Source organism: Diadema setosum, chromosome 13 (genome assembly GCF_964275005.1).
Source record: "Diadema setosum chromosome 13, eeDiaSeto1, whole genome shotgun sequence".
NCBI classification, from domain to species: Eukaryota; Metazoa; Echinodermata; class Echinoidea; order Diadematoida; family Diadematidae; genus Diadema; species Diadema setosum.
In genome coordinates, this window is record NC_092697.1 from 11,618,856 (window position 1) to 11,638,248 (window position 19,393).

General features: G+C 39.8%; 1 protein-coding gene across 1 annotated transcript; it reads right to left on the reverse strand.

Annotated features, from left to right (window-relative positions):
- Window positions 1–1,362: 1,362 nt before the first annotated feature.
- On the reverse strand, window positions 1,363–17,054 carry LOC140236417 (solute carrier family 23 member 1-like). The gene is made up of 13 exons (XM_072316342.1): window positions 16,875–17,054; window positions 15,730–15,887; window positions 14,801–14,889; window positions 13,988–14,055; window positions 12,213–12,394; window positions 11,708–11,828; window positions 10,095–10,251; window positions 8,943–9,196; window positions 8,224–8,353; window positions 6,875–7,018; window positions 4,803–4,898; window positions 4,357–4,583; window positions 1,363–1,452 (listed from the first exon to the last, which is right to left on the reverse strand). Exons 1-13 carry the CDS (start codon window positions 17,052–17,054, stop codon window positions 1,363–1,365), a joined length of 1,896 nt encoding a protein of 631 aa, XP_072172443.1.
- Window positions 17,055–19,393: the final 2,339 nt, after the last annotated feature.

The window sequence follows — 19,393 nt, forward strand, 5'->3', positions numbered from 1 at the left end:
ATTATTTCTGTAAGTACATTCTACTGGCTACAAGTTTACCTCAATGCAATATCTCATATAGCTTCATTGCAGACGTTTTTGCCTCAGGTTATACACACAAACACATGGTAAGTGCAAATCGTTTCAAATTACATATGAGATCACCATTAATTGTCTCATTTTTGCAGCATAACCTCGTTATAACCCTCTTATAGCAATGACACGTCAATGTAAGGTTCAATTGCTAATGAACTTCACCATGCCTTCTACGTGAACTTAGAAGAAATGGTATCATTCGTAATCGTCCGCTCCGTCAGAGAGACGTATTTGTCTTGAAAATGCTAATTATGCATGATCTCTCAAATCAAATAGATAAACAAACATCGGATCAATTTACCGGATAGCTATAACGTTTTATACGATATGGACGATATACCTTTGTGTGGAAGTCTCGCAAAAATGTTTAGAACGGTGTTTATACAGGAATTCTATGCTCGTCATGCTACCATGATCATTTTGAGAGCTGCCATTTATGCCCATGCGTTAAAGGGGGAAATGCATTCCCCAATAAACACAAGGATTGCTTGAATGCAGCAATACTACATGAGTAAAGCTTGAGGGAAAATCGGACAATCCGTTCAAAAGTTATGAATTCTTAAAGTTTTGGTGCCGCCATCGCTGGATGAGAAGACTACAACAGTCCGTGACGTCAACGAAACATTTAAAAAGTCTTAACTTCTAAATGGATTATGCTATTTCTCTCAACCCGTACTGATGTGTAGTACTAATATTACTACATTCACTCAATCCACATGCTTGTTTGGGGGAAACTCCCCCTTTAAATGATTCTTTCGCCATTGTCACTCTCAGTGATTGTCTGATTTACGTTTGCAGAATGGATTCTGATCATTGAAATGTGATGTGGGATGTTGCTTTCAGAAATTTGGTGAAAATGGCACAAAAGAGTATTGTACGTTATTGAAGATATATTTTTCTGATATTGTCAAGAATGAGACAGAGTTGAGAAGGAAGATGAAAAGATATGAGGGTAAACAGGAGATTATAATTTCGAGAGTTGGGATGGCGTGGTTATGAACTCTGTTGTAACCCCACATCTGCTTGTCTACCGCCACAGCATAATTCTCTCAGAGCCCCTCTTAAATGAATGCTTTGAATATCGGCTGTTGTATCGTGGATTTTTTAATGCCTATTTTCATTTCTACTTCCTTTTACTTCTAGGGTTTTTTTTCTTCTTCTTCTTATCTTTACAATCATCTTCATCGTCATTGCTTGGTTTCATTGTCATATTTTTCCAAATGGTTATTATATCGAGCTAAAACTTACGTAGCCTCATGGTTGTTGAACCTGTGAACCTGGCCTTGTTCAATCGAGGAGACACTCGCCGAGCACGGCCGAGCATGTCGAGTACGTCCTTGGTTCAACCAGGGATTTGGAAAGATTTCCCACACTTCCCTGGTTGAATAGAGAGATGGGATCGTGCTAGTCTTGCACAATTTTATAACCTCCCTAATCTTTATCCGATTTTGGTCAAGTTCCACTGTTGTACTTGTCAAATTTTCCTTATTTTTCAGCCCAACTTTTAACTAATCCGGAATTGCCTTTCAATTGGGCCGTGTGTTTATGCTTTGGCTATAAAAGTTAACTTGAACAGGATGAAGACTTTTGCTTGAGTTACCTGAAAAGCCACCACAATCGTGCTGTATCACGGAGGTTTATCATTGATCCCGTATGTCCCTAGGCGTCTGCTATCGACGATCACATCGGCACGATTTCTGCTTCGACGTTGATGGTGTCGTCCGATGACGGGCAGCATCTGTCTTCAGTTCATCGAGCACTATCTCCTCCGTACCTCTCACCAATGATGCCGACATTGCGATGAAGTTTCAAACGACTGGGATGACTTTCCAAATTGCAACAGTTTTTTTTTTTTCTTATTACGGAAAATCACGGAGGCCAATATTCAAACACTGAATGAGTTCATAGGGTTATACGAGATGCTGTAAAGCAGCAGCATAATATCGTCACGGCAGGCAATTCCCATTAAAGCACACGCAGAAGCTTGAAGATCTATACAATCAACTCAAGCAGTGAACGACCTCCGTCCAAGAGTTCAGTAGTTGACGAAGTAAATGTCACCCGCTATACAGTACCTCAAAAGCAGCCAAAGGTCGGGAATGGCCGATTCTCTGATGACATGACATCACTTTATTCTGTTTTAGTTTGATACTTAGCACGAGTCCAAAAATATACTTGTGCGGAGATATCGAGGGTTTGAAGAGAGGAGGCAGAGACGTCCTGGTATTTCGAGAACAAAAAAAAAAACAAAAAACAAAAAAAAAAACAGTTTAAAAGTTTCCTTTCCCCTCACCACCGTGATCACGGACGAGTGTAACGAATATCAACGCGAATAATGGCCCCAGAAATTTGATTCCTTTCGGATCTGATAAGAATGCGTTGAAGATAACGAGAAATGGCCGGGTTTACTTCGTTAATTGTCCCTTCTTTTGGAACAAATTGAAATTCGGTATGTTTTCCCTTAGTACTTATCTGCATACAATATCCTGCTAGATGATTATAAAAAAAAAGACAAAATGCAGCATGTATTTTACCCTGTTAAGGTCCTGTTTATTTGTGCGCAAAACAGATATTAGAACCAAGTGCGAGTAAGTGAGATATCAAAATAGGCCACACCTCCAATGTCAGACACTATGCTCGGGAAACACGTCTTTTTCGAACTGACTTGTCAAATGTCATTTATTTGTAACTTTTCTTACAAGAAACATTCTCCAACATTTTTTTCCCGCTCCAGAATAAATCACGCGTACACTGTCATTGAGAAAGTATCGTTGTATCACCACTGAACTCTTAAAAAGTGTGTCTTCTTGTGCAAAGAGTAGCACAGTAAGGTTTTTGAGGACGGATGTTCAAGACGATCATACAAACAGACAAACAGACAAAATAAGAATGAAGATAATACTGACGATATTGTGGTAGATGAACGTGACAAGCACTTCCAGTAGAGTATTAACTGAATCCACCCAAAATCCATGTAATAATAAAGCCATATAATTTGACGTCTGTAGAATACTAACTACCGTTATCTCATACGATTTTATCCCCCATTCTTGTAGCGGTGTGCAAGAGAGCAAAATGAAGATGTGATGACATTTATGTTATCTTTACAATAATGTAAATATGTTTACACTAGATTTAAGATCATCCTTCAAAATACACATCAACCGTCAACCAGAGCTATAGTTCCACAAGAACTTTCTAAGTAATATAAAATCTTTCTTCTAAAGGTAATACATAAAATCCTTCATCAAGGAAATAAAGCGAAGCATAATGTGTCAACGTATACTTTATCTAAATACTGACTTCTTAATGTGTTGAACATTTTCAGTAGATAACTGACTTAAAAGCAAAATGAGAATGACAAGTTATGATTCTATTGTTGCCATTTCAGATAAACTGGATTTTATCGTGTGAAAGCAAACACTCTGACTTGGGGTATTTTGCACAGCTTCAGATTTCAGTTAGGATATCACGCAGAGAAAATTGCATATAAGTATTTATGTTGAGGTGTCAACATCATTATATTCATGATCGCCTCTACAGTATATTATACTCTATAGAGCAAATAGACCCCAGGTATTGGAAGACTCTGAGTAGCTTTAAAAAATTTAAAGAGATATTTACAACCAAAGTAAATAGAATATTTGTATAATCACATATTTCCGTACGTGTAAGAAAGGACCACATTGAAAGTATATTACTGTAAAGACCTAAACCAATCATTCAAACAAACAAACCTTCAAGTGACCTCCATACAGAATTCAATATTCGAAAGTAGGCTTATTGATTATGTTAATGTTCGACGTTCCGTTTTGAAGACAGTTCTGTCTATTGGAGTTTGAGATCCTGTTTTACGACAAATTCACTTTGTGAGCTGCGATGACGTGTCTGGCCCGGTCGACCAATCACATGCACTGAATCTTATACAGATATTTGCACCGCTCTGCTTTATAAGGATAATTCTCCCTCCCCCCTCCCCTCTCCCCTCTCTCTCTCTCGCACATATGTATAGTAGTCATACAAAATGTCCACATAACAAATGCAGAGACACACACTAACACACACGAACACACAAAAAACTCACATTATCTAATTCCAGACAAACATACAGGAGTGAACGAAATGTGTCCTGAACTCAACATAGCTGCCAGAAGATTGATCGATCTCGTTCACGGTTTATATGAAATTGTATCATTATAGTATACATGTATATCATTTCTCTGCAGTTGCATCGCGAAGTTGCCTCAACTCATCTCATATCTTCGGTCTGCAGCGATTTACTTTCGCGAAGGGGTTCCGAAACCCGGTGAAAGTTGGACAGAAGGGCACTCGTCTGGTCCATTTCCATCGTCGGACAGCTTTCATACCGAAGGGGAAGTCGTAGCACTTTTTCACCAAGTAAGTGACGTCATCTCCAGACTCTCCTAAGTCGCTTTCGACGTCGACTTCGTTGTCTTTCTGGAGATGCATCTTGCTGAACTTGATCAATCCTCGCTCCTCCGGGGAACCTGTTTGGCCATAAAAAAACGAGACTGAACTTTGTGCGACTTAATGGAGTACTGCATGTTTGCCCCTTGTTGTATTTCATTGTAAGCACTCACAATGTATGTCCTGCAAAAATGTTACTTTATTTACATTTTACAGATGCCACAGTGTCCAATCTTAAAGAGATCATTTACCGGTATACATTTTCATGTTCTATTTTTTCTTCAAAAAGAAGTAATTACCAGGAATAGTGTTGTCCAAAATGCAGCTGACTGTCCCACCTAGGAACATGCTTGTGCCTAAAATGATCACCAAGATTTGGTCAAACGTCTCAGAACCTGCATGAAAACAAGCCACAGGGATCATGTTAAAAGAATAGTGTATTTATTACTAGCTGTACTTACGCGCATGCTCTCATTTTTAACTGAAGTTCTTGCATGGCAATAAAATTGACTACAGACCGATCCGACCTGACAGCAAAATCCTGCAAAATACTACGTGTACCATTCGCTCACGCGTATTATGCGAATGAATGATATTGCGACCGGCTCGCGCCCATCGCAACCTACTCACTAAGCCGCGGTCACAATGGCAAAAGATAAAGGCCGTGTCACACCTTTCCGGGCAAGCTTTGCGTGCGACTTGCAAAGAACAATTTTGACTACCCGGAGGTCCCCGTAGATGATCCGCACAAGACAGTACCTAGCATGTATCTTAACCGTAGTCGCCCGGAGGTGCGCACGCATATTTTTTTTTTTTTTTTTTTTTACCCGCAACCATGTTTAGGCCCTGTCACACCTTTCCGGGCAAGCTACTCGGCCTTGTTACGTGTAGGGATTTTCTAGCATACCGGACATTCCTGAGTCCGGAAAAGGATTTGAGCGAGTCAGCGTATGTGTCTTACTTGCTGGACGCGTTCTACTTAAATTATACTTGCGAGTATACTGTGTGACCTTTGTACCAGTCGCGTGGGGGCTGACAACTCAGTGAAGGAATTCCTCTAATGGAATGGCTGAAATCCCATAGAATTTCATTATCTTGGCTGCATACGGGACTGCGAAGTACCTGCGTAGGAGTTGCTTGGGAAGTGCTGCCGCTAAGGGCCTCCTACTGGCGTTCTGCGTGGACCTCTACGGGCATTCCCGCGTCTCAGCCGGAAAAAAGTTTTGGTCATGCTCAAAACTTGGCTGCGGTTAAATCGGACTTGCGTGAGCACCTCCGGGCAACTACGCGCTAGATACTGTCAGGTGCGGACCAACTGCGTGTGTTTTGTTTTGTTTTTTTGTTTTTTTATTTGTGTGTATGTGTGCTTCTCTTTGTCTTCTTTTATTTTCTAAGGCAATTTGTCTAGTTTTGTAAGTTTTTTACAATTACATATTGTTTATGAGGAGACGGCAAAATACGAGCCCTGCATTTCCGCAGTCCTTCCGTTTCAAACAATCTATTGTTGGCCCTACTTACATCACAGTGTTTTCCTTGATTACAATGTCATACTGATTTTATGTAATTACATGTATGCAAATGTCTGAGTGTAACTGCATTTTTTTATTTTTGGAAATGAAATAAGTGCTATACACGGTTGTACATGACATAGAATGAAATCAATCACACGTATATGCGTGTGTGCGTACATTATACACAAGCGCTCCTACATGAACAACAACAAAGTATAACAGTATACTTTACATTTTTATTTTCTATTTTGGGAATTTTATTTCGTTTTCAGGAATAAAATTTCATGCTTTCTTAAAATTCATTGGTTCCTACGTGTTTATCAAAACATCATTTCATCCTAACATAGAAAGTTGTTTAGAATATGATTTACATCCTGTTTATCTTCTTTTTACCATAATGATGAATCAACGAGTCAAGTAACTTCATTTGATGAAGAAGAAATCGAGATCGAGTTGAAGTGAATCAAAAATAGCTTGGCAGCACGTGAAATCAAATTGCAGTCCACGTTTTTGTTAGAATGTTCATATTGCACACGGATAGTTCAGTCAGATTCAATCAAACAGGGTTGAGGTTATAAATAAATGGAAATGAAGTCATTTCACAAGCTCAAGTATGTACAGGTTTTGTAAGATCCTATAATAGCCAGTTTTAGCTTTAGATCTGAGACGCGAACGCTAAGACGACGCATCCTCGCGGGTTGGACAATGGAAACAGCTGTGTTGCTCATGTGCAGAACATCAATTTGACCTAATTAGCGTTAGCGTTCGCGTCACAGATCTAAAACTCGCTAATGGAGAGCTGCATGAATAAGCAAAACTGCTTAATGCTGTTCCGATTGGCGATGGCAGTTATTTGATACCTGTGTTTATGGAGTCCCTGTTTTCGTTGATGTAGGTAGGGCCAGCTATTCCAATGTAGAACGCTGTTCCCAGGATAAATAGGTTTCGAGACGAGTTCAAATTGACAAACTGGAGATTGGAGAAACCCACGGCGGCCACCATACCTAAAACAAGCACACGAGGAGAATCGTGGAAGAGAGGACACTATGCACACTATCCATGATTTCAAAGGATAGATTATTTTGAACAAGATTTGAAGTACATTTAAATATTCTATTAACCGATCGTTAGCATGAACGGGTATGCTGTGTATTATAATTTTATTGGAATCATCAATAGTGGGTATACGGGAAATTATTCTGTAAAAATCTGTCCTATTCAATACGCATCGACGTTGATAATAACGTGTTATTTTGTCACTGATAGCTGTATATCCTACATGCATATCAATGTTTGAGTGTTGATGTTTACATATATCAAACCTCACAAACACTTCAATTGTACCAGAGATTCAGCACGTTCGTTTTAATCTTTTAACTCAAATAGTAATTCCCCAAGCAATCAGGTATTTTCTCGCCATTTTTTCGAGCGCCTCTACATTTCTGTAATCTGCGATAAAAACCGACCTATATAGGACCTAAAGAGGTATCATCACAAAACTTTACTGAAGACACCAACGTTGATAAACAAAAATGAAATAAGAATGAGAAATCGATAACATGTAATGCCGGTTTCTTATATCAAACTTTTACATACCTTTGAGTTTTATAAGACACTTAATCTTATTTCTGAAAATGATTGCTTTTCTCTAAAATCCAGGCGACTTTCTTTTGCATCGCTCTGGATTTGAAAAAAACAAACAAAAAACATTTCACATTTCGAGTTAAAGATTAAACAATAGGAACAGAAATATAATAACGATTATTACCATGTAGCCCTGCTTTCTTACATCTTGTGAGGGGCATACGCAGAAAGCTTCTATGGAAATATTGGAATTGAAGTAAAATATAGTACTTGTATAATACTTTAAACCTTGTGGAATAATACAAGATTTCACTGATTTGCTTCATGTAGATCAGCGATATGCTATATCGTTCAATTTCATGCAAGTCTCTATGGGTAAATAGTTACTATAAGAGGGAGAATTCCGTTACAGTGGGCGATAACATTTCGCGAAGACAATTTTCGTTAACGTTTCTTCGTTACATCGTGTAAATACAGTCTTCTCTTGCTTGAGCTGTTAAAATCATCCAGGGTAGTCCTACTCGTAGATACTTAGGGATGAGTGTCTTTATCGCAGGCGCCTTTATCACAGACTACTTTGTAAGCCGAATTTTCCTTAACATAACTGAATCGTTTGGCAACTCACCAAATGTTGCAGCCATAACGCCCCCGATGACAGGAGCTGGGATGGACACGAGAACAGCGCCCGCTTTCAGCCACAGCCCAAAGACGAGAAGTATGAATGACATCACCTGCACAACGAACCGACTTCCGACCTGCGTCGTTGATAGTAACATTGTACAGCACATTGGTTCGACATCGAAATGCTCGTGCTGCAGTGCCAAACGGTGGTTAATCCATAGAAAATACGTGCTAAACTGGACAGGAATATAGCAATGTTCATCCCCTCATCCCCTCTCTCGCGCGCGCTCGCAACAACTCCCATCATCTTCTTTTGACCTGTCTGAGTTGTACGGGATTGTCGAGCCTATGAAATTTCACACCTCTGGTGCGTGGAATGGAAATTACGAACGATATGGATGTTATGCTATGAAATATCCCAAGCCCTCCTTTAAAGATTGATGAACACAAGATTTTACTCACTGAACGTTCAGATATTTTTTATCAATTTTATTTTGCATGTGTACTTTATGTAGAACAAATGACGCGTAATGGAAGTAAACCCCCAAACGTAACTGTTTTGCGGTGAATCTGTACAACATTTCTACATAATAATACTCATTAACTTGGTTGCGCCAACTACAGCAGCGGTATAAATTTTTATAGTGATTCGTGTATGTGTTTATTTGGTTTTGGCTGTCGCTAACTGCTTTTGTTGTGTGGACTCACATAAACTATTCTCACCTTTGTGATACCTATGACTCCTATATTCTGGCTGTACGAAGTAGCACCCACACCGGTTCCCCACAAGGCCGAGATTATACCTCCAACACCTTCCATCCCTATCCCACGGTTGACCGCGTGTGGCGGAAGTGGAGGCGCACCCGCTATTCTGGCGCATGCGTAGTAGTCGCCGATGGACTCGACGATGGAAGCGGTGCAGCCTGCAATCATACCCAATACTCCGGGGGCAGTTATCCGTGGCGGTCCCCACTGACCTGCGTAAGATATTTAGGCGAGTTGAATGACAAAATTGTATGGCAATTTGGACCGATTTCGGCTGTTGATTGCAGGAACAATCAATTTGTTCTGTTATTACACAACAATTCACATGAGGAGAACAAGCCAAGGCTTACGCGTGTCTGACAGTCCTCCATTTGGGTATTAGAGTTTAACATTACTATATCCTTGTGTTGCGTCATAAGGAGATCACGGTTGTTTCGAGATATGGCGCCGCGAATCATGCATTAGAAATCTCCTGAGGTATCAAAGCGTAAAGTAAAATATTCTCCTAACTATGCATGGTCCCTGCAATTTACGCTATTATTAAATTGTATACCGCATTGCCTTATCACATGTGCAGAGTACTGTCAGATAGCTCTCATTTCAAGCATATCTCAGTGGAAGAGATGCCACCGCGACTGCCTCGACTAAAAATGGCTGGTGTTCTCACCAACTACAGGACGACGTCCGAGACGTCTACAAACAGGGTGACGACGTATTCGCCCTGAAGTTGCGGGGACGCCATCGCGACGTCTCTCAGACGTTCTCTTAGTCGTAGAGACGTCTCCGCGACGTCTCTCCAGCGCCATGGGCCTCCGCAAGGTCGCGGGCAATATTAGTCTCCGTGACTAGGCCGCAATTAAGGAGACGTCGTGGAGACGTCCCCGAGACCATCTGGAGTCTCGTGACTCCCCGGCGACCTGGCAGGTCGCGGAAACGTCTCCTCTACCAGCGAGATCCGAGTCGCCATCAGGTCGCCATCTAGTATCCAAGCCAATGTGATACCCACATAAGAAAGTTTTATCAACCAACAAGTTACCCGAAGTTGTAGGCCTGCTGTAGCTGCCTTCTACCTCGGAATTCGCTGAACTGTCTCATTCAAAGACACTATACCTGGATATGGAATGTAGTACCAGGGTGTGGCAGACAGCTGTTCATTGTTCAGGTCAGTTCGAGCCCGGTAACCACTCGAAGACTCGTCGTCGGGAAACACGTTCGTTACCGTCAGAATGCAGCAGAACAGCCACGATATGAGGAGCGCGAGCACCACCTACAAATATAATGCATCAGCGATGGAAATTGAGATATAATAATATCAATAGCACATGTTTTTATGAATACGAGAAACTAGAAAAATCAACATTGAAAAAGAATTCAGAAGAAATAATAAAAGTTCAGAAAGGTATATTCACCTAAATGTATGGACTTTTGAGCCTAAATTTTTTAACGATAATAGGTATCCCTTGGATACATGAAATATCCCAATCCGTCACGTGATCATGACGTCAATCAGGTGAATGGCCGTAATCTTCTATAGGCCTTATATACATGTACATTAAAAAAAAATAGCCAGTACCATCTTTTTTTTCAAATTTTGAATATAAATTTCGACTATATTCATTTACATTGAATAGGTTGCTATATCGCCAGGCCTAGATAATTCTATTCGCATGAACCTGGTAGGCCTATATCGTTGACTTGCGTTTACTTCAGATTTCTCTCCTTTTCATTTCATTCTTAAAGTAGAAAATAATCTCCCAAAGCCTGCGCTCATATAGTTTGTATTTCTTACTTAGACATTTCGAATGTAGAAAATAACAATTTTTTTTTTATCAACTCATCATATTCGAGCTGAAAACATATGAAGGGCAATAACATTTCTCTATGACAATGAAGGAATTAGCGATTTCTTTACTTTTCCGAAGGACCACAGATACAAAATGATATTCCTCTTTTGAATACATATATCTACTGCACTTCTTCACAAGCTCATCAGGTACTAGTTATCAAAGTTTTTTTGCTGGAGCTGTACTTGTTGTTACAAGACATAATGTCACCAGGGAGGTATGCTCTGATATTTCTTAGAATTTATACCGACTTATTGCAACAAGTTGTTTACATTAGTTACGTTCAGACGGTGGGCCGTCCTTAATTTCGAGGATAAGATTGTATTTAAGTATGGGGCGCCAAGTATCGCATGGTCTCTTTCGCCTCAAAATTACAATTTCGTGACGGAATTGTCATTTCTTCATCGCAGCTGTCATTCTGTGGCGACAAAATTGTCATTTCGTGACCAAATGACCAATTTCGTGACGAAAGAGACCATGCGACACTTGGCGCCCCATACTTACCTATGAGTTTACCCTCGAACTTTGCTTGTCCTCGAAGATAAGGATCACCGTCTGACCGGAACTATTCTCTTCTCTTGGATTTCTGGGTAGTGTTTTCAGCGTTTTAGATAAACTTAACCAATTTCCCTAGTACTCATTCATAATTTGGTTGCTTTGTTATCACTACCTGCGTATAATGGCTTATTTTGTTGGAAGAATTAACTCGAGTAGACCTACTTTTTAAACCAACCTATTTCAAAAAGAGTGCTAAATCGTAATCTCTTGTTTCATGTATCGTCTTGCCCTCATGAGAGATATGAATAGAAATGAGCAATTAATTTCAATTTTGGAACATAAAATTACATTAAAATTGTAATTAATCATCATCACACGAACCGGGAACAACCTGAAGAGCGGGAACCAGGCCACCTTGAATCTCTTCGTTTTCCCGAATCCGAGACAGGGAACGTTAACGCGGTCTAAATACTGCGAGAAGATACCAATGAGAGCCAACGTACTGGAAAGAGCGGGAAAGAGGAAAATTATATTTTGATCAGAAGCTCAAAATATTCGTTTTATTTCAGTTTTATTTCAGTTTTCCATATCCAAGTAATACAAAATTATTATAATTCCTTGCAACAATATTCATTTGGGGAAAAAAAAAATTGGTGCACAAAGGCATATCAATGAAGTAACTAGGAATAATATGCATAAAATAAATGTAAAACCTTGATGATATAATAGGCGTAAGTACGCAAATATTAATGTGTTATATACATATGTGTGTGTGTGTGTGTGTGTGTGTGTGTGTATCTATGTGTGATATACCTTTAGCAAATGATTTTGATATTGCTCTAGTTCCCAATTATTCATTTATACACAAGGTAAAAAATAAACTCACAGGCCAGCAATGCCCCAGTGCTGGCTCGCATACGAAGATGCCACGTTAAACAGCGATAGTCCGATCAGACCGATCGTAGGAGCGATCGTCAGTGGTCCAATGAAGCGCAGAAACAGGCTGGTGATGCCGGCGAAGCCGACGACGATCTCGAAAATGGAGGCTATGAGGATTGCCCCACTCAGCTACATATACGATCAATAAAGAGACTTCATAAATTGGCGATACGATCATTAGCTATTTTACAGTATACAAGACATATAAGATATGGATATGAATTTATGTCCTGAGCAAATACATGGTAAAATCATAATCGATAGCAAAGACTGCATTTATGTGGTGCTTACGAATAATATCAATGCACCCTACTCGACGGGATTGTTACCATTGTCATGATCACAAAAGTACTACTACATAGTCAACAGTTTTTCTGCTACAACTGATGGGTTTTTTTGTTTCTCCCTGTGCATCAACTTATTTTTAGATTGATGTTCTTACCTGATGGCCCCACATTGTACAAGCTTTGCCTTTTTAGTGGGTCCCTCCATTTTTCACAGTTCGCGTATTGTTATTTCATTTTCATCGCTTTAGTTTTCATGACAATGTATAATAATTATAAGTTCCATATTATTATTGTAAACTCTTCTCAGTTTGCTGTGTTTTGCCTATTATGAAACCTCATGTCTATGTTCTCGTCGAAGAAAAAAAAATGAAATAAAATCTGAATTGAATTGAATTGAACTAGTCCGGGATTAGCAAATGTCTACATGGGTACAAAATCGACATAATGACCTTGTTTTCAAATGACATAATGCATATTAAGCTTGACTGACGGAATTCATCAGTCATATTCAAAGAAAATTATTAACTTGCGTAGACCAGGTGACATGGACCCCATTTCATAAAAGGTGTTAGGATAGCAACTCTTGTTGGAATGGAAACTGCCCATATCGACAGCCAATCAGGAAGCTGGATTCATGTCGTTACCATGACAATTGCCATTCCAGCAAGAGTTACTAACATGTCAACTTTTGATGAAATGGGGCCCAGAATGGTACGTAGTCATTAACACTTGGGAAAGCCTCAATTTCATTACTTAGCAATAGATGTATTAACAATGTTTTGGTTGTTTTCGTTATTGTCCTTGTTACAGTCTTTTCTCTCTGTCCATTTTTGTCTGACGTCATGAATGATGTCAAGATTTTCTTACATGGAGTCCTTGACTGATCTTGAGGTGCCCAGACTAATTCACAAAATTTTGATACAAGCTTTGCTTTTCCTGTGGATTTCTTCTTCTCGTGTATTTTCCATATGCAATTAAACACGTTTAATTGTTTACTTAGTTCATTTACTGAAATATACAGGCAAAATTACTATGACGGTATATATTATGTATTATTGAAATGATTTGATTGAAGTGATTTGAAATTCTTTACTCATGTACGCGTTTTAAACATCATATTACTTTGTGTGGAAATAAAATCATTTGAATTGATTTGACTTAAATTGAACAATCTTTTTCTATCGATCATTGCCCAATGCCAATGCCAATGCAAGCATCGTTTACAAGGTCTATTTGAACGATCATTAAATCACAGATCCTTATCTCAGTGAATATGAAAAACTGTCAACATGCCCTGTTGGTACAAATGACCTAATTCTGCTATTGCTCATGCACAAAACTGAACCCCGAAGTGGCTTACATTGTACTACCCGCATACCACCCACAGCAAACTAATGCGTTTACGACATATTATCAAATATTCGGCAAAACTTGCCTCCTGTATTCGGACTTGGAATTCCTTCATCTCCTCCTCTTGAATCTCGGATGCGTTTGTGGCGTTGGCTAAAAAAAAATACATACTAAATGATGAAACAAGAAGATGACTGAAACACTGGAATGAAAGCTGGAGGACCTCATTTGTGATAATTCCATAATCTTTATATTTCAGGGAAAGCAGGGGCCGCGGAGCGTTGTGTGTGTGAGTGTGTGTGTGTGTGTGTGTGTGTGTGTGTGGGTGTACGTGTGTGTGTGTGTGTGTGTGTGTGTAGGGGTATTGGCGGTGGCATGCAGGTGGGAGGGGGGGGGGGATAGTGCTTGTTTGTTGGGCCATAGGACAATGCTCCTCCCCCCCCCCCACCCCCACACCCCTACGATGGGAAGATAGGGCGAACCCACGAAAATACTTTTCCGTTTATTGTGTTAAAAAAAAAAAAAAAAAAAAACTCCTCCCCCTTCTGGTTCCTTTCTGGATTTTAGTCAGATCCAACGTTTCTTCTCGATACGTATGATAGTGCATAAGAGGGGAACAATGATATTTGGTGTGGCAAAATGTGAGTGTCCACTCACCACAACAAAAAGAGACTGTCATATGACTTGATAAGAGATGTGTGCTGTAAGGCGTGACGAGATCATGTGCTCACCGAAGGTCAGTGATGCTCCATAATGTTTACAGGTCAGTCGATCTATTGACAACTAATTTAGATTTAATTCATCGGGGTTGAGCGTCTCAGCTGAAGTTTTTTTTTTTTTTTTTTTCAGAAAGGCAGTGACATTTTTGGGTTTTTTTTAAACCCACAGTGGTGCTCACCTGTCACAGCCGGACAATCTCCGCGGACGTTCATCAGAGAGAAAGCAGGGAGAAGGAAGGTGAACGAAGGACCCTGAACTATTGGAAGTCTGTAGAATTTGTAAGACAGTATGAAAATAAGACGTGATTCCATGAGAAAATAGATTTTTTTTTTTTAACTTCACTTGCAAGACCGTGTGCGCAGGGATCGTCAGACAGAAAGTGACATGATGTAATTTGAGCCATCACCCGTTGATTGTGAGATACTTTAACAAGTGCGTGGACAATTGCTACACTTTCATTTTCTTTGAATATTGAAGTTCACTCCGAGCATCGATCCAGGTATAACGTTAGATAGTCAGGGATCAGCCTTTGAAAGGCCATTATGGCCTATTGTTGATTCCCCCACGTGTTATATATTTATTGCATCTTGCATGATGTAAGTTGCGCTCATTGTAATGTTTGTATGTATTTTTACTTACCCTCTGGAAATAAATGACTGAATGAATGAAGAGAACATGCTACTGACTTTTGGTATCACTACGCTGTGCATTAAACATGTTCCTTTGTTTAGTATATCACACATATTTGCTTGCATACTTGTTAAAAAGAATGTTTTGTTTGTGTGATGTTAAATATGGTTTACCAATGTGAAAATAGGAAAATAAAGTGATTAAAAATGGGATATAGCAATTCTCAGATGTGATGTCGGAATGTGATTTATTCATATCATTCATTAAGATTTCATCAGCAATTGTCATGAATACTCAACTCTTCTTTCAGCGTCGAGAACTTTTCTTTTTTCAGGTAACTTGTTACGGTAGGTACATGTTGATGTAACTCCACTTAAACTGCTTGTTTGTTTATTTGTTTATTTATTTGTTTGTTTGTTTGTTTATTTATTTATTTGTTTGTTTGTTTGTTTGGCGGGTGCAGTATGCGGCGAGCACCTTGAACCGAACGTCGTCTGCAGGAAGGTCTGGATACCAGCAACCACGAACTGCGTGGAGACCAGCTTGGAGATGATGTCCAGGTTGCCATGGATACAGAGATATGGCGCCAAGATGAGGGGTGTAGCAAAGAGGCCAGTAAAATCTGCCAAGAAATGCTGGAAGAAGCAGAGAGTGAGATGGAGAGAGAGAGAGAGAGAGAGGTCGAAGGGGTCGGTGTAGTATTAAAGGGAATGGCTATGTTTTTATGAAGTCTCTACTCCATCTCCAAGAAAGATACTCCCAACCCAGTCACTCATTCAAGCTATGAAATTGTATTTGATGTCAGAGAATACTAGTATGTCATACAACGTTGACATGACATTAACTATCAGCACCGAAAAAGTGATAAATCTGGGAAGAGCTATAAGCTCATAAATGAAAGCCATATTCGCTTTTTCAGCACAGTTATAAAATTAAAAAAAAGACATATATGAAGAGGCAAATATTCTTTTTCTGCGAAAATATCCGATCGTCAAACAAATAAGACAGCCCAATGCCACAACAGAACATGAACGACGGACAAAAGCGGACATTCTAACGACGGATAAAGGAGGATGATATAAGAAATGGTACTCAGTTAGCATGAGTGTCTTTATGTTATCTTGTGTCAATTTGACTCTACTCACATGTTCCATTTTTGTATTTGAAGAGAATTCTATCTCTAAATTTGCTGCTCAACACAGCAAGTTTCATTTTATTTCTTTTTTTTTTCATTTTCATTTCATTTCCAACAATGCAAAACATTTACATATTACTCTCTAAAAAAAAAAAATCGAGTGAAAATATTCACTCTTGAAAGAGTGAATACAAAAAAAGAGTGCATTTAGAGTGAAATTGGAGTGAATTTTGAGTGAAAATGTTCATTTTCACTCATTCAGGAGTGACCTCAGGGATCACTCGAATATTTTGGGGTGATCCCTGAGGTCACTCTAAAACGAGTGGAAATAAACATTTTCACTCAAAATTCACTCCAATTTCACTCTAAATTCACTTTTTTTGTATTCACTCTTTCAAGAGTGAATATTTTCCCTCGATTTTTTTTTAGAGAGTACACAAAATAACACAATATCAATACAATTAACTTTCAATTTACTTGTCTTTACCTGCATCGCCAACAAGAACGTGCTGTACCATGGTGGTCGGTCGTCGATTCCATAGATCACCGTGCCTCTGTTCTTGGCAGCTGTGACGCTGGTGCGATCTCCTTCGATATCAACGTCCTTGTCGATTTCTATATGTGTAATGTTGGGGTCATCCACCTCCGCCAATCGTATCTCCTCCATCACGGTTTACTCTGTGCAGTCCAACTCGAGAAGAACGTTGATGTCGAAACAAAGAGACAACCTCGCACCTTCAAAGCTTTGAGCCTTTTAGATAATACACTTACCTGCTTACACTTGTTCCGGGACAATTTCCCTCCAGTAAAGGGTCAAATAAACATTAGTGAGGAGCTTGTAACCCTACACACTTAGTTCAAATGACCACCATAAGTCCGGAAACTATAACCAAGGCTATGTATACATACACGGTAAGTCGTGTAGTCATCAGTCAACAGGGCTGGTGCGTCTGCAGAAAGGCCGAGAGTACCGCACAAAATTGTACGGCATACATTTTTTGCAGTGCATTGTGACGCCACAGAAGAGAGCAGTGATCTTCGACGTACTTATACTCAATGTGCAGGAGTCAAAAGACTGAACAGCAGAAAAGATAAATCCCTGGTATATATTTCTCTCTTTTTTTGTCCAGGTTTTTTTTTTCTCCTTTTTCTTTTCTTAGATTATTTTTAAAGTCGCCATACCTGCTCGCATGTGTGGAGCTCATTGTTATTTTCCACAGAATGACAGCTATTATCCATTCTAGGAACAGATTAAGAATAGTTGAGTGCAGTCATCTGAAGGGACAAACAGTCGAGTGAAGCCTCTGCCGATTCTTGTTTACTCAAAGCGAAAAAAACCGAAGGGCCCATTATCAACAATAACGACAGTTTCCACCGAAATCAAGAAAGCACATTTAAGGGAAAAACGGATTCCAGATTAAGAAACAACAAAGACATAATGACTTCTATATACTGACACCGTCCCTGTATACAACAACAACAACAACAACAACAACAACAACAACAACAACAACAACAACAACAACAACAACAACAACAACAAACGCAAAAACTGGTTAAGTCGGGGTGCTTATAACATTTCAGCACCAAAACCAGGGGCGGATAAAGGAATTCCGTAAAGGGGAGGCGCCTTTGCATAATTAAAAGGGGGGGGGGGGGCTCACGTACCCCCATTTTTTTTTTCTTTTACTTTGACAAAAATAAAGAGTGGGCGCGCCCCCGGTACGCCCCCTCTGAATCTGCCACTGAAAACAAAAACGAAATAAAACAAACTAACAAAAAAAAAGTTCATTTCTTCACCTGTGGGGTGCTGGCAAAGTGGATCTTGACTTTCAATCGCTGGACACAAGTTCGAATCCAGTCCAGTGCTAAGTCCGTGGACAACTTTTAACCCACCCTTTCCCTCTCGACCCAGGTGTATAAATGCGTACATGGCAGCGCTGAGGTAATAATAGTGGAAGGGCCATCTGGCCAACAGTGGCAACACTGTAAAGGCTAACCCTGGATGAAGAGCACATAATATCATGGTTTACTTTACTCGAGTTCCTCATTCTTATTCAGAGCTTCCAACTTTGACCAGAGTGCAACAAGAAGCTATGGAGGGGAGCCATCCCCCTCTCTCTCTCTCCCTCTCTCTCTCTCTCTCTCTCTCTCTCTCTTTGTGTGACAGTGTGCCTTCGTCACTACATTGTGTTATAATAAAAAATGAGATGCAAAGCTTTACACTGCTGCACTGTGGCTAGAGTTTTCGGGCTTTGGACTTGTCAAGCGTGGCGTCGCACTGTCCTAACATTGGCACAAGATGGCAATACGAATATGGAATTTCCAGTTTTGTGCAAATCAAGCTGGCTCCTAACTTAGTTAAAAAAAAAACAATCAATAGCCGACTTAAGGCTTGAGATGCCCTCACTGAATCATGAAGGCATCGCACTGTCTCGAAGTTGAGCAAAGATGGTACACACTATAGAGGACATGTTCAAATTCGGCTCTGATCGCATGAACATCGGGCCAGTCGTCGCCAGCCGGTGGAGTTTCTCAAGCAACTCGTGAGCGGAAGCAAAATCTTCGTGAAGGGATGGTCCTAGATTTGAATCATGTACATATAGCTTAACGATTAAGGTAGTACAATCTTTGTCCATGGTTTAAAACATGAACAAAAACCGTAGTTTTGTTTGGGGCACCAAGTGTCGCATGGCCTATTTCGTGACGAAATCAGTCATTTTGTCGACGACATGATCATCTCGTCGACGAAAATAAATGACTGATTTCGTCACGAAATAGGCCATGCGACACTTGGCGCCCCAAACAAAACTACGGTTTTTGTCCATGTCTTAAACCGGGCATGAACAACGATTGTACCATCTTCTTGAATTTGGGCCATTATGTCAGGCTTGATCTAGGCGAGAAGAAAATAGATAACCTGACAATGTTTAAGTAATGACATTGCAGAGACCAAGTGGAACAATAAAGTAATGCTTTGTTGTCTGGGTTCATAATTACATGTAT